Below are 16,030 nucleotides of genomic sequence, written 5' to 3'. Positions count from 1 at the left end.
GTGAGGAGGAGGAGAATGTTGCCATCTCAGCATCATGTCCTAGTGTTATCTGTGAGACTGTTGAGAGCAATATAATTTCTGAGCCTAGCTGAAGAACTGGGCAAAATTTTAACATCTGTTCCCTACCACTTTACAAAACAACCATTATTTTCAACCTAAATGATGTGCAATTTTATTAAAAAAAAAATGACCCAACAACAATGATTAAAATCCTATTATGTGCCAGGTACTTTGTTATGTACTGGAGACATAAAGATAGAATGGAACTTTAAGTGCTAACTAAAATCCTGCCAAAATCCCACCTTCTACAGAAAGCTTGCCCCAAACTGTCTTAATTCTAGTGCCTTCCCTTTGTTAATTATTTCTCATTTTCCTTTTATATAGCTTGCCTTGAATATATTTGTTTGCATGCTGTCCCTCTTATCAGATTGTAAGCTCCTTGAGGGCAAAGGAAACAGCAGTCCCTGCCCTCAAGGAACTCAGAGTCTAATGGGGAGAAAAATCCAGATGACTTTTTCTTGAATACTTTCAGGGAGAAGGAACCCAGAGCCTCCAGAGGCGGCCCTCTTTTCACATCCCCAGTGCTTAGCATAGCGCATGGGACATAATAGGCACTACCTAAATGTTTGTTGATGGATTGAAACAGCTACAGCATCCCTCAAGGAGTTTTACTTAAATTTGGGGGATTTCTAACTCTAGGTCTGAAGACAGTAATAAAATTAATACTACCTATCCTGGAAAGGACTTTGCTTCACATACCAAATCCCCCTTTCCTGGATGCTATTCCCCTATATTTGTGTTCTTTATTAGAATATAAGTATCTCGAGGACAAATATTATCTGGTTTTGTATTTATTTAGTACTTAGTATAGCGCTGGGCACATAGTAAACCCTGACAAATTCTTCTTTCCTTCCTCCCTCCCTCCTTCCCTTCCCTCCTTCCTTCCATCCTTCCTTCCATCCTTCCTTCCTTCCTTCCTTCCTTCCTTCCTTCTTTCCTTCCTTCATTCCTTCTATCCTTCCTTTCTTCCTTCCTCCCTCCCTCCCTTTCTTCCTTCCTTCCTTCCTTCTTTCCTTCCTTCATTCCTTCTATCCTTCCTTTCTTCCTTCCTCCCTCCGTCCCTTCCTTCCTTTCCTCTTTCCTTCCTTCCTTCCTTCCTTCTTTCCTTCCTTCCTTCCTTCCTTCCTTCCTTCCTTCTTTCCTTCCTTCCTTTGTTTTTTCCTTCTTTTCTTTCTTTCCTTCTAACCATCCATTCATCTATTCCTTTATTAAGCAGTTATTCTGTATCAGACATTGTATTAGGTGCTGGGGATAAAAAAACAAAACAAAACAGAAAGTGAGACAATCTCTGTCCTTGAAATACAACACACACACACACACACACACACACACACACACACTAAATACAAAGTGTTTTTTCTTTCTTTTTTGAAAGGGGGACTCATTAGCAACTGAATAGATCAGGAAGAGCCAAATGTAGGGGATGTCAATGGAGCTAAACTTTGAAGAAAACTAGGAATTCTTTTTTTTTCTTTTTTTCTTTTATTTCATTTTATTTCATTTTTTTTGTTAATTTATTTTGATTTATCAATAATCACTTCCATATGCTTTTGAGTTTAAAATTTTTCTCCCCCTTCCTCCCTACCACCCTCCCCAAGACGGCACACAATCTGATATAGGCTATACATTTACATTCATATTAAACATATTTTCACATTAGTGATGTTGTAAGTAGAAATTAAAACCAATAGGAGGAACCATCAGAAAGAGGAAACAAAACTCAACAGGAGAGAAAAAAATAACAATTTGGCTTCCATAGTTCTTTCTTTCGGTGTGATAGCATTTTCCATCACAAGGCCTCTGGAGATGTCTTAGATCCTTGTATTGCCAGGAAGGGTTAAGTTTATCAATATTAGTCATCACACAATGTGGCTGTTATTGTGTACAATGTTCTCTTGGTTCTGTTTACTTCACTCAGTAACAGACCATCCAAGTCTTTCCAGGTTTTTCTGAAGTCAGCCTGTTCATCATTTCTTATAGCACAATTGTATTCCATCATATTTATATACCACAACTTGCTCAGCCATTCCCAAATTGATGGGCATCCTCTCAATTTCCAAATCTTTGCTACCACAAAAAGAGCTGCTATGAATATTTTTGTACATGTAGGTCCTTTTCCCATTTGTGTGATCTCTTTGGCATATAGCCCTAGAAGTACTATTGCTGGGTCAAAGGGTATGCACATTTTTATAGCCCTTTGGGCATAGTTCCAAATTGCTCTCCAAAATGGTTGGATCATTTCACAACTCCACCAACAATGCATTAGTGTTCCAATTTTCCCACATCTTCTCCAACATTTATTGTTTTCCTGTTTTGTCGTGTTGGCCATTCTGATAGGTGTGATGTGGTACTTCAGAGTTGTTTTGATTTGCATTTCTCTAATCAATAGTGATTTAGAGCATTTTTTCATATGACTATAGATGGCTTCAATTTCTTCATCTGAGAACTGTCTGTTCATATCCTTTGACCATTTATCAATTGGGGAATGACTTGTATTCTTATAAATTTGACTTAATTCTCTATATATTTTAGAAATGAGGCCCTTATCAGAGAGACTGGCTGTAAAAATTCTTTCCCAATTTTCTTCTAATCTTAGTTGCATTGGCTTTGTTTGTGCAAAAACTTTTCAATTTTTCAATTTAATGTAATCAGAATTATCTGTTTTGCTTTTCGTAATGTTCTCTATCTCCTGTTTGGTCATGAATTCTTCTGGAAAACTAGGAATTCTAAGAGGCAAAGATGAGGAGGTGCCTTGAAGCCATGAGAGACAAAGAGCTCATGGGTTATCATGGTCAAGGAGGGTCCTGAATATGCTGAGAAAGGGTGGGACAGGACTTCATGATACAGTGTCCAGTTTTTCTTCCCTTCCTCAAATTCATTTCCTTCTTCCTTTCTTTGCTGCCACCATGAGTGAGTCATGAATGAAGGCTGTCCAAGTCCCCCTCTCCTGCCAACCTCTACCCTAAGCAGAGGCTCCTTGTAGTCTTGGTGAGAGAGGCATGGCATTGATTGAAATTGGGGTGTCCACATGAAATAAGCCTTTCTCTTTGGACGAGGCTGGCCACTCTAGCTTATGGGGCAAATGGGGAGCTGAGCTGTTCCCCACTGCTCATCCCCCTACCTCCGGCCCCAAAGAAATATGTCTAATGAATATCTCATGTCTGAACCATTGGGTTGGATTCATCAAAGGGAGCTGGTAATTACCAAATTGAGAGAATCATGAAGCGCTTTTCTAAATTTGAAAGGCTCATCAAGAATAGATCAGGAACCGGGCAAAATTAATAGTTATGAACTCATTTCCATAGAAATGGACTTATTAGCAGGCATGCCAGCTGCTGAAAATTATAAGATCTCCTTCCTCTGGCTTTTAGGAAATAACCTCGTGTGTGTGTGTGTGTGTGTGTGTGTGCGCGCGTGCGCATGTGTGTGTTTATAAAAGTAGTTCTAGCTTTATTTTATTGCTTCTCCAACCCCAGGCTTTCATGGAGCTTTAGCCAGCCAGTGTGGAAGGGAGGGATCCCTGGAGAGGAGACAGGGTGGAAGTTCCCAGACAACCTTCTTTCCCCCTGGCCAGGGACTGTTTCTCCTCCCCTCAGTAAGTAGCTCTGTTCCTACAAGAATGATCTCCAGACCTTGGTAAGACTGTAGTGGGGCTTTGACAAGATTAAAGGGCTGCTAACAGAGTGAGGGGAGGCTTCATTTCTTTCCCAGTTGAATTTTCACTTTTCTGGTATTATCTTTGCCCTACGCCCACGGAACACCCACAATTCAGAAGGGATTAGAAACATCTCCCAGCTCTGGTCACAGAGCCTGGTACAGTCCAGAGAGAAATTAGAGATTTCTTCTAATATAACAGACTTTCTCCTAAAGCAGTTTTAGCAGATGGATATGTAGAGAATTCCTAACACTGGAGACTAATTTTTTTTGGGGGGGAGTGGTACTGGAGTATCGTGGCTGGTACATGGGATTGAATTTCTGTATATTGAAGCTCTTAAAATTGGGTAGTGCAAATTTTCCAAGTGAAATTACTGTAAAGGAAGATAGTGAGTGGGCTATCTCTAGTTTCCATGAGCTGTCTTCCATTAAATCTGCAGCTCTGTAGGAGGTCCCATAGCTATCTCAGGTCCATCACATTCTCATTGGAAAGCCTTAGGCAGACAAAAAGAAATAGTGTATGATGAACACAGCAGAAAGTTTGGCAAACATCAGGCAGGCATTGGGTTTAAAAAGTAGTGTTGGGGTTTATTTGTACATTTTGTTTTGACGTGACAGCTGCTTCCCAACATATGCCCCTCCAGATCTGCTTTACAAAGTACATCACTCAGGTACACAAAACAAAAAAAGATAATTAATTATTAATAGAAAGGAAGACTGTGTGCCCGGTATTTAACATGGGCAGTATAGTACTATCATTGTCTGTTGAAACTGACCAGACCTTTATTGCTTCTCCATGTTGATCTTATTGATGCTGTTGAAATCATTGTGTTACATTAAAAAATCACGGAATTTGAGAGTTTAGAAGGGTGTCAGGTGCCGTTTAGCTTAATCCATATCCGAAAAAGAAACCCTATTATAATGTTCTTGGAAAGTAATTATGTATCCTCTGCTTGAAGACCACCAATAAGGGGAAACCCACTGGTGCAGCCCATTCCACTTTGGATTGATGCTAATCATTAGGAGTTTGTCTTGGCGTCAACACTAAATTTGCCTCTGTAATTTTCACCCACTGTTTCTGGTTCTGCCCTCTGGAACCAAGCAAAACAAGTTTTATGTCTCTTCTATGTGACAGCTTTTAAAATTCATGAAGGCAGCTACCATGTCCTCCCCAAGCTTTTCTCTTCTTCAGGCTATCAACCACTTCTCATGTGTCATGGACTCAAGGTTGCCCTTCTCTGTGTGCTCTTTAGCCCTTCTTAAACTGTGACAGCCAGACCAGAAGAGCTATAACCTTGAGATGTAGTCCCATTAGTGGAATCTTTGGCTTAAAGGCTAGGAATAATTTAGTGCATTTTCTTGAATATTTTAAAATAGTTTTACAGAACGGTTTTAACCAATTCATGGCTCCATCAGCGAATTAGCGTCAAGCTTTGGCTATGAGGCATTTTTGTAGATGTGCTGTGAGCACTATTCATTCATCCATTCATTCACGCAATAGACAGAGTGCTTGGCTTGAAATGAGGAAGACTCGGGCTTGAATTTCACCTCAAACACTTACTCAATTAACCATTTGGAACCTCAGTTTCTTTATCTTTAATTCGAGGACAATGACAACAAGATGGTTGTGAGGCTCAACTGAAATAGTGCATATAAAGTGATTTTCCAGCCTTAAAGTGCTGTATAAATGCCAAGTATAATTAATTAGCAAATCTATTCATTTAATAACCCTTTATAGAGTGTCTGTATTTACTGGGCATAATAGATCTAAGCAGGGCAGGTCCAAAGGTTGTGATTACCGACAGGGTCATATTTTATTTTTATTTTTTCTTTTTCCCTCAATTTATTTTTATTTTTCCCTCAATTTTTTGTTCCGCCCAATAGCAATTCTCACCTTTTTTGGAATTTTTGACCATCTGGTTTGGTTTTGTGATATTCCTCTCCTGGTTTGCAGAGAGTACATTATAGCCCATATGCATATTTAATAAAAATGTGTATACCTCTGAATAACAAATGAGACAATGCCTATAAAATGATTTGTGTTTCTTAAAACACTATTTGAATATTACTTATTATTATTACTATGTACACCTGTACAAAAGTTTGTGATTTTTTTCAGTTTGGAAAGCTTCCTCTTCCAAATGGAGATTACAACCTTAGTAGATTATAACTGAGGTGAAAGTGGAAGGGACTTCATTTAATCTAACTTTATTTGATAGATGAGAAAACTAGGTCATAGGGAGGATAACTGATGTCACTGAGGAAGTAAGCACCAGAGATGGAATTGGAACCCAGGTCTCCTTATTCTTGAGTCATGGCTTTTCTGTTGTCCCATTAGTCCCAGGGAGTTACCTCTTAGAAGTGGCTGGCCAAGGGTCATATAGCTATTAAGACTTCCTGCCTCCAGAACAAGTATTCTTTGTACTATGTATTGTCTTCTGCATGTGTATCAAAGATCTCTTGTTTGTTAGTTTTTTTTTTTTTGCTAGGCAAAGGGGTTAAGTGACTTGCCCAGGGTCACACAGCTAGTGAATGTTATGTGTATGAGGCTGGATTTGAGCTCAGGTCCTCCTGACTCCAGGGCCAGTGCTCTATCTACTGCGCCACCTAGCTGCTCCCAGATCTCTTGTTTCTGACACGTCCACAAACATAGATTGTGACCCCTCCATGCCTGTGTAGACTATGCTTCGTGAGTTGTTGTGGATGGAAAATTTCATCACTTCATTCCCAACCTTCTGGTGCTAACTTTGAATAATGATAATGATAATAATAATAATAGTCAATACTTTTAGTGTACAAAGGATTGCAAACAGCTTCATAAATATTATCTCATTTAATCTTTACAACAACCCTGGGAGGTAGGTGCTATTATTATCCCTATTTTGCATATGAGGAGAAACTAAGTCAGACAGTGGTTAAATGACTTGTTCAGGGTCACACAGCTCGTAAGTGTCTGAGGCTGAATTTGAACTCAGGTTCTTTTAATTCCTGATTCAGAGCTTTATACTCTGTGCTAGCTGCTAATAATAGTTATAATAATTACTAGCACTTATATGGAACTTTAAAGGTTACATGGAGCTTCATAAATATCTCATTTGATCCTTACAACAACCCTGATAGCTGGGTGGTATTATGATCTCCATTTTACAGGTGAACCAACCAAGGCAAATAGAGGTTAAGTGCTCAGGGTCACAGAGCCAGTGTGTATCAGAAGTAGGATTTGAACTTGGGTCTTCTTGACTCTACAGCTGGCTCATTATTGTTCCCATGGAGATCACAGGAAGATCTGAGTTCAAATCTAGCCTCAGACTAGACTTAATGGCTGTGAGACCTTGGGCAAGTCACTTCACCCTGTTTGCCTCAGTTTCCTCCTCCATAAAATGAGCCAGAGAAGGAAATGGCAAACCACTCCACTTTGTTTTCCAAGAAAATTCCAAATAGGGTCACAAAGAGTCAGACATGTCTGAAATGACTGAACAATAACATGGTGTAGTAGATAAGGCAGTGGACCTAGAATCAGGAAGACCTGGGTTCAGAATTTCTCAACAAATACTTACTAGTTGTGTGGCCCAGGGTTCCCTTACCCTCTCTGTGCTATAGTTTCCTAATATTTAAAATGAGAGAGTTGAATTTGATGACCTCTAAGGTCCTCCCAGCTCTAAAATCTTTGATTCTATGTTCTGCCTCTATCTATCTATCTATCTATCTATCTATCTATCTATCTATCTATCTATCTATCTATCTATCCATCCATCATCCATCCATCCATCCATCCATCCATCATCTCTCTCTCTCTCTCTCTCTCTCTCTCTCTCTCTCTCTCTCTCTGTGACTAGACCTGAGATTTCGTTGGCATAAGGAACTCTTGTATGAAGAATCTCCCTCTTCCAGTGAAGGTCAGCATGTTTTCTGCAATGTATGTCCTTAGAGAATACTCTAGAGCACAGAGAGGGGAAACAGTTGGCACAGGGTCACATGCCTACTATGTGTCAATGGTAACACTTAAACCCAAGTCTTCCAGGCTTCCGAGATGAGTTCTGTATCTGCTATGCCATGTTGCCTGTATCTCTCTCTGTCTCTGTCTCTTTCTGTCTCCCTGTCTCTCTTTACTCTGTCTGTGTCTTTGTCTGTCTCTCCTCCTCTATCCCTCCCCCTTTCTCCTCCTTCCTTCCATTCTCTTCTCCCCTTTCTTCCTGTCTATGTCTCTCTCTCTCTCTCTCTGTCTCCATCTCTCTCTCTCTCTGTCTCTGTCTCTCTCTCCATCCCCCCTCTCTCTCCCTCCCTCCTTTCTCTCTCTTGCCTTCTCTCTCTCTTCCACTTCCTCCTCCTTCTCCCCCGCCACATACATAGACACAAATGCACATGAGTGCATACCTTTATGTATTATAAATCAGAAGGAAGGAAACGGGAATTTTCATTTTGAACATTTATAGAAACCTTCACATAACCTGTTGAGATAATTGTAGACAACCTGGGATTCAAAAACTGATCTGGGGGTGACCAAGACATGACTTGGCATTGTTTCATAAGAGTTTCTCTGTTGCCTTGATGAGTGAGGAAGAAATTAAGACCCTGACTTTTGGGAAATCATCTATATGCTGATAGAAGCTAATTTGTGGAGTTTGGATTTCTTTTTTGGGGGGGAGAGGGGTAGGTAAAGAGAGAAAGGAGCTTCCGAGGCAAAAGCTGCATGCAGGGTTAAGATGCTTAAAATGAAACCTAATTAGAAAATAGTCAATCTGACACGTAAGGGGAGTCCTTTTAGCAGTCTGAAACACCCCAAGTACCTGATTGTGAAGGGATGACAGCTTACATCGAACACTTAAATTGCTTACCCAGTGTTTAAATGACTTCAGAGACAAGGCAGGAAGTGTTCCATGGTCTGTAGAGTAGGACGCTGTCTTGCCTCAGATTCTAGATTTTGTGGCAGGACCAATTCTCTGGTTCTTTGCAGCCCTGGCCCTGGCCACATCCCAGCATCCACCTCTCTCCGTCAGTAATACAGAATCCAGAGGAGGGTTGGCTGGCAAAACAAACCTCACCTTTGTCAAACCGTTTTCCGAGTCCTGATAGGGTTTGAGATTTCTGCTGTAATATTAGATGATTTCATTGCTCATTTTTTTCTAGCCTGCTCTTTCCTCAGTGAGAATTTTTTCTTGCATCTCCTTGTTTCTTTTCCAGATTTATTAATTAATACTACTGGTTCTGGCAATGACACATTGACTGACTGCCCTATATACCAACTCATCAACCCTGTGACTACCCAGACCAAAACTCCCTTCCCTGGCCTCCACTCAGCTGTAGAGTATCTACGGTATCCTCCTATTAGAATGTAAACTCCATAAGGGCAGGGACTGTTTCTCTTTTTTATTTGTGCTTAAAATAGTGCCTAGCACAAAGATAAGGGCTTAATAAAATTTTTTTCATTCATTCATTTCTTAGAGGAAGGATTCTTAACCTTGGGTCCATGAACTTGTTTTATAAATATTTTGATAGCCTTATTTCAATATAGTTGCTCACCCTCATAATCCTACGTATTTTATTTAATGCATTTAAAAACATGAGAAGGGGTCCATGCATTTCATCAGACTGTCAGAAGACTTCCTGACATAAAAAAGTTAAGATCCCTTGCCTTAGATCATGCCTCTGTAATAAGTTCCTCTATCATTAGCAGTAATAATAATTTAATAATAACATCGGTCCATAAAAGCTAAGAACAATATTTTAAATAGCTTACATTCTGAGTATTTATAATCACAAAGCTGTGTGGAATAAAAAGATTTCAAAATAGAGAAACCTAACAGAAGAATGGGCACAGAATGAGGTACGTATCATCCCCATCATCCTGTCTGTTACTGAAGTCGTTCCAAAAATGCTTACCAAAGATGATCTCATATCCTCATACTTTCATTTAACTATAAAAAATAGTTATTCTATCCACTCCGCAGTAGTCCAAAGAACATTATATATATATATATATATATATAATATATATATTTAACATTGGATAAGTACATATATATATATTTAACATTGGATAAGTATATATATGTATGTATTTAACATTGGATAAGTAGAAAAAGTGAGGAGAGGTGAATTCTGAATAAGCAGTAAGACTCTTTTGGGTAGAATCTTGCTTTGAGCAGGTCAGTGCCGTTTGGTTTTGTTAAGTCTTACTGATATATTTCAATGGTATGTTGAGCACAGGGCAGACTTCTATTTCCTCTGTCCAGATTGCAGGGTGCTGCCAACAAGGAATGAAAGGAGGCTTCTTATTTCCCCCTCCCCCTATTTTTAAACAAACCTCAAGGCAAAGGCAAAGATTTAGACCTGGAAGGAGCACAGGAGGTGATCTAGTCCAACCTTGTCATTTTGCCAATGAAGAAATGGAGGCTTAGAGAGCCCAAGTGACTTGCATAAGGATGTCCAGTTAGTAAGAGGAAGAGCCTGGAATCGAACCCAAGGCCCCAACTCCCATTGCAGTATCCTTTTGAATGCACTGCAGTGTCTCCTGGGATTATGTTTGAGCTGTAGCAGGTACATTCTAGGGATTTGGAATATTTTTCCTTGAAGGATCATCCCAGTCCTTCCTCATCCATGAAAGCTTCCCTGGCTCTTCCTGCACTGTCCCAGCCCCCTTCCCTCCAGCTGCCTTCTCAAACATCTGCCTTCTCAATTGTTTCTTGTTCTGTATCTGACAATGTAGATCCAAAATGGCCCTAGACGGTGGAACTAGGAGCACTGGGAGGAAGCTGCAAAGAAACCAATTTAAGCGTGATGTCAAAAAGAACTTCCTAACTATTCCCAGAGTAGAATGGATTGTACTGAAAGGGGGAGAATGGGATCTCCCTTATTGGAGACCCTCCCTTTCTCTCTTTCTCTCTCTGTCTTTCTGTCTATATCTATATCCATATCTGTGTCTATGTCTATATCTGTATCTGTATCTATCTCTCTCTATATATAGATATAGACACATATGTATACATTTATATATGTCTATATATCTATAGATATAAGTTGGGAATAACGTCAGAGGGAAAGCAATAAGATCAAGGCAGAAGGGGAAAGGCATCTTGCAGAAGGTGGAAGTTTAGCTGAGACACAAAAGATGCCCGAAAGCAGGGATGAGGACGCCGAGAGATCTAAACCTGGAGGACAGCCGGTGGAAGCACTTGGAGTCAGGAAATAGAGTATTGTTTGTAAGGCACTGTCAGAAGGCCAGGGTCACTGGATGGAAGAGTACACAGATATAAGAAGCCTAGAACAAGAGCCCTGTGAAGGAGGCTTGTTGTCAGAAACCTGAGAAGGGGGTGGGGGAAGTCGAGGCACCAGGGAGCTCATGGAATCTCTCTCTGTCACTAAATACCACCTTTGGCACTTGTATGACCTTATTTCACCTTGTGTAGGAACATGGGCATCTTGTGTGCACATCCTCCCTTACCAGTTCACATTCCAAAAAGTTAATGGGAAGCAAGGATTCTGGGTGATGTCTTCACAAGCATGAAGTTGACTTACTTTTTCTTTTCTCAGAGTTTTGCTCTTTTACAAGGTTGTCATTAGCTAGTGAATGGAATAGTTGCTACACAATCTGTAGGTTGTATCAGTGACAAGGGGAATCTTTTCTGTAATAAAAATGTTGAAATCCTAATAGTACCATTTAAAGGCATTGTCTTTTTCACAAGACAATTTCCCCCCCTTTCCTTCCATCACCTTGGAATAAAGGCAAATGGAAGCACATTCATTCAGCAGACATTCCTGTGTACCAAAGTGTTTTCTATTTTTTCTGAGGGTTTATTATTGAAAATCATAGTGCCAGGGGCTAGGGGAGGGATGGAGATGAAAAAAAGGCAGGGTCCCGGTGTCTGTGGAGCCAATGATCACCTTGATGGGAATATTAGTCTTCAAGAGGTAGAGTGTGAAGAAGGGAACCACTATTTTTCCAGTTCTGATTCAATTCCATTCAGTTGGATTCAACAAACATTTATTAAGCAATGGAGAAGCCAAGAGAGAGAAGCCCTGTATCTTCCCTCTCCTGGCACGAGCTACTCCATCATTGCACTAGGCTCCATTGCAGGGTAAAATGAACTGTCATAGCTACTCCTCTGGGTTAATGTTCCTGCCTCTCTCCAGGTCCCTACTATTCAAGGCATAGAACAAAACAAAAGTGCCTTGCTCTTCTCTGCTGAGGCCAATGACAAATTGGTGCCTCTCTGCCCCACTTCCAAGGTCAACTGCCTACACAGACTTGATTGCCCTCCGTGTGTGTGTGTGTGTGTACAAATATACATGTATATATTTATGCACATGAATATATATGTATCTATCTATCTATCTATCTATATATATATGCAGGAAATGGTATACAGAACTCTCAGTTGACAGAGAAATACTGTCAATTAACTGTTCCCTTCATGGCTTCTAGTAACAATAAAGTTTCTAAATCAATTCTCTGTGTGTGTGTGTGTGTGTGTGTGTGCGTGTGCGCACAAACATATCCTCATATGTATATATGCATATATGCATATATATAGCACGTGAACATATGTGCATATGTAAGAAATTATATACAGAGCTCTCTTTTCTAATAACAATAAGGCTTCTCAATCAGTTCTGTATTCCAAGTTTGTAAACTGTGATCCTCTTACCCCACAACGCCTACTATGTGACGGAAATTCTTCTAAGTCCTCACGGGTGGGGAACCTTTGGCTTTGAGGCCACATGCGGCCCTTCAGGTCCTGAAGTGTGGCCCTTTGACTGAATCCAAACTTTATAGAACAAATTTATTCTTCTGTGAAGTTTGGACTCAGTCAAAGGGCCGCACTTGAGGACCTAGTGGGCCACATGTGGCCTAGAGGCCACAGGTTCCCCACCCCTGTCGGGTATACAAGAAAAAAAAATGAACTAGTCTCTGCTTTCAAGGAGCCTCTGTTTCCCTAACTCTCCACTGCATTGGGGAAAACAATGTACACAAGCAATACAAGCTATGTGCAAAGCAATAAAAATAAACTTCAAGAGAGAAAGAATGTTGATGGCTTGGATGATTGGGAAAGGTCATCCCAAAGGTGGCACTTGAATTATGCCTGGAAGGAAGGAAGCTGGAATTCCCAGAGAAGGAATGATTAGAACCTTGTGAAGTTCTAAATGACTGATGTTTCAGTCTGTAAAATTCCTTCTAATCATCATTCCCCTATATGCATTGTCTCTGGCTATTAGAATGTAAGCCTCTTAAGGACTATGTTTCATATTTGTATCCCTGGGACCCAACACAGAGTCTAACAAATAGTAAGTGCGTAGTAAATGCTTATTTATTCATATGTTAATGAATTGTTGAAGACATGTCTCCATTAATAATAATGTTAATAATGGATTCTTGGCTTCTTGTGTTGGGATCCAGTGATGCACGGAATAGCAGAGGCAGGAAAGCTTGGTACACACATTAATGCCATGGAAGGTGGTCCGGTTTGGCAAGAACACAAGGCATATATGAAGGGGGAGTTATATGAGGTCGGCCTGGAAGGATAAGGTTGTACTGCCCATTATAAACACACAATTTGGCCTGAGGCAGGAAATCGAAAAGGACAGGACATGCCCCCAGATTCAGATGAGGGCAATAACATAATTTTGCAACATCTGTGGCTTTGTATGGCTCCCAAGGCTGGAGGACATGGGGAGAGTTAAACACCCTGAGATAATATGTCATCTGAATGCCCCATTTAATCGGCGATGGATCTTATTTTCACGAAGCCCTAAAACCAGACTGTTAGTTTCCCTCTGAGTCCAGGCCATCAGAGGAAATCCTGTGATTTAGTTTTTCATCGATGTGGCCGGTCTCCTTGTTGAACTTGATGGTAATTCTTTGGCTCGGGAAGGCAAAATACGGCCATTTATTCCATTCTTGATGCTTTGCTGATGCTCGGTTTTAAATTGTGCTTTAATGCATTTTTTTTCTTCCTACCAGAGTAAACACCTCCTTCTACGAGATCTTGCAGATGGACTTTGAAATTGACAACAGCAGTGGACTGTCAGGGGCTCAGCAAGTTACCTGGCAGATCGAGTACCCCGATGAAGACTCAGCAGGTGAGCTGGTGGTCTCTGAGATCTTCATCAGCCAGACAACGTTCGCCGGCATCGTTCCTCTGGCAATGGTAAGAAATAGCTTCTCGGAACAAAAACGTTTTCTTTGCGTCCTTTTAGTATTCCAGCGCACATGAAACATTCGGTAATTCACCACTTCCCATGCACCTGCTGCAAGTTGTTTAAACAGGAAAAATACATTTCAATAACATTTTATTTACCCAATATACCATAACAGCTCCTTGGAAACCATTAGAGTCTATTGTGTGAATCCTTTTTAGTTTGTGGATTATTGGCCTGATATGCTGAAATGGTTCCTCTGGAGCACTTGTTTTCTATTGCTATCATCTGATTGCCATGTGTGTTCACTAGGGCTAAGTGTTACAATTAGTTAAGGAGTTCTTACTGAAATATGTTAGAGCTGGGAATCTTGGGAGAAAACCGTCTCTGAAGAAGCAAGGCTAGGGGTGACCCAGAGTTCGGTAGAGAGATGCCTGGCGAATAGAAGGAGGCTGAACTGCATTTCGTGTGGTAACCAGGTCACTGTCTCTACTGGATAAACTTCAGTGGCTCCCTATTACCTCCAGGATTAAGTATCAGATCCTCTGTTTGGCTTTTAAAGCCCTTCAAACCTTTCTAACCTTCAAATTTTATTATACTGTCGTTGATGTTCAGTCATTTCAGTCATGTCCATTTCTTCATGACCCCATTTGGGGTTTTCTTGGCAAAGACATTGGAGTGGTTTTGCCATTTTCTTCTCCAGCTCCTTTTACAAATGAGGAAACTGAGGCAAAGAGGGTGAAGTGACTTGCCCAGGGTCACACAGCTAGTAAATGTCTGAGGCCATATTTGAACTCAGGTCTTCCCGACTGCAAGTCTGGTGCGCATGGCTTAGCTGCCCTTATTATACTTTACTCCATATTCTCCCATTCATATTCTCTACTGGCCTTCCCGTCCTCTCACATGACAAGAACACCCTGTCTCCTGACTGAGCTTTTCCCTGGCTGGCCCTGTGCCTGGAATGCTCTCTCTCCCTACTTTTTCCTCCTGACTTCCCTGGTTTCTTTAAGGCTCTATTCAATTATTTTATGTATATAATTGATATCATACTACTTGCCTTTGCAGTGGATGGGGGAGAGGCAGAAAAGAGGGAGAGAATTTGGAACTCAAAATAAAAAAAAAAGGGATGTTAAAAATAAATAAATAATAAATTGGGGGAAAAAAGACTGTTCAAATCTCATTTACTGCAAGAGACCTTTCCCAGGCCTTTCTGCCTCCCTCTCCTACTGCTAGTCTATTACCTCTAAGAGTATATCCCATTTACACTTGTGTATATCTTATATAATAATAGTATTTATAAAACTCTTTAATATTTGTGAAGTGTTTTACAACTAGTATCTCATTTAATCCTCACAAAACCCTGGAAAAGTAGGTGCTATTATTATTATCCCCATGTTACAGTTGAGGAAACCGAGGCAGACAGAGGTTAAATGGCTTGCCTAGGGTCACGCAGCTAGGAAGCATCTAGTAAGTAACTTCTTGACTCTAAATCCAGTGGCCACTACCTCTCCAGGTGAAGTAACAGAGTGAGTAATGAGCCAAGATGGGATTCCATCCGAGCACTCTGGCCTCCATGCATTGTGCTATCTAAGCTGCTTAACTTGTGTGTAAGTAATCATTTCTAAATTGTTTTTCTCATTGGAACTTAAGCTCCTTGAAGGCAAGAACCCTATTTTTACCTTTCCTTGCATCAGTCAGAACATGGTTCCTGACACATAGTATGTGCTTAATAATAATAAACACTTCTTGAACTGTGAATAACTTGGCTATTCTCAGCAATGCAATGATCCAAGACAATCCCAAGGGACTCATGATGAAAAACGTCATCTGTCTTCAGAGAAAGAATTGATGTTGTCTGAATACGAACTGAGGAATACTGTTGTAGTTTTCTCTTCTTTCGTTCCCTCCTTCCTTCCTTCCTTCCTTCCTTCCTTCCTTCCTTCCTTCCTTCCTTCCTTCCTTCCTTCCTTCTTCCTTCCTTCCTTCCTTCTTTCTTTCTTTCTTTTTTCTTTCTTTCTTTCTTTCTTTCTTTCTTTCTTTCTTTCTTTCTTTCTTTCTTTCTTTCTTTCTTTCTTTCTTTCTTTCTTTCTTTCTTTCTTTCTTTCTTTCTTTCTTTCCTTCTTTCTTTCCTTCCTTCTTTCTTTCTTTCTTCTAACACAAAATGACTAACATGGAAATGTTT

At 40.3% G+C, this 16,030-nt stretch overlaps 1 protein-coding gene across 1 annotated transcript in view; it reads left to right on the top strand.

Moving 5' to 3' along the window:
- Window positions 1-16,030, top strand: part of TMEM132B (transmembrane protein 132B) — a 650,066-nt gene that overhangs the window by 406,772 nt on the left and 227,264 nt on the right. The window contains exon 4 of the mRNA XM_027853582.1: window positions 13,673-13,859. Within this exon, the coding sequence (XP_027709383.1) occupies window positions 13,673-13,859 (187 nt within the window). The remainder of the gene's footprint in view (window positions 1-13,672; window positions 13,860-16,030) is intronic.

This window comes from Vombatus ursinus, unplaced genomic scaffold (genome assembly GCF_900497805.2).
Source record: "Vombatus ursinus unplaced genomic scaffold, bare-nosed wombat genome assembly UNPS02009994.1, whole genome shotgun sequence".
NCBI lineage: Eukaryota > Metazoa > Chordata > Mammalia > Diprotodontia > Vombatidae > Vombatus > Vombatus ursinus.
This window is presented reverse-complemented; position numbering and strand designations above follow the sequence as displayed.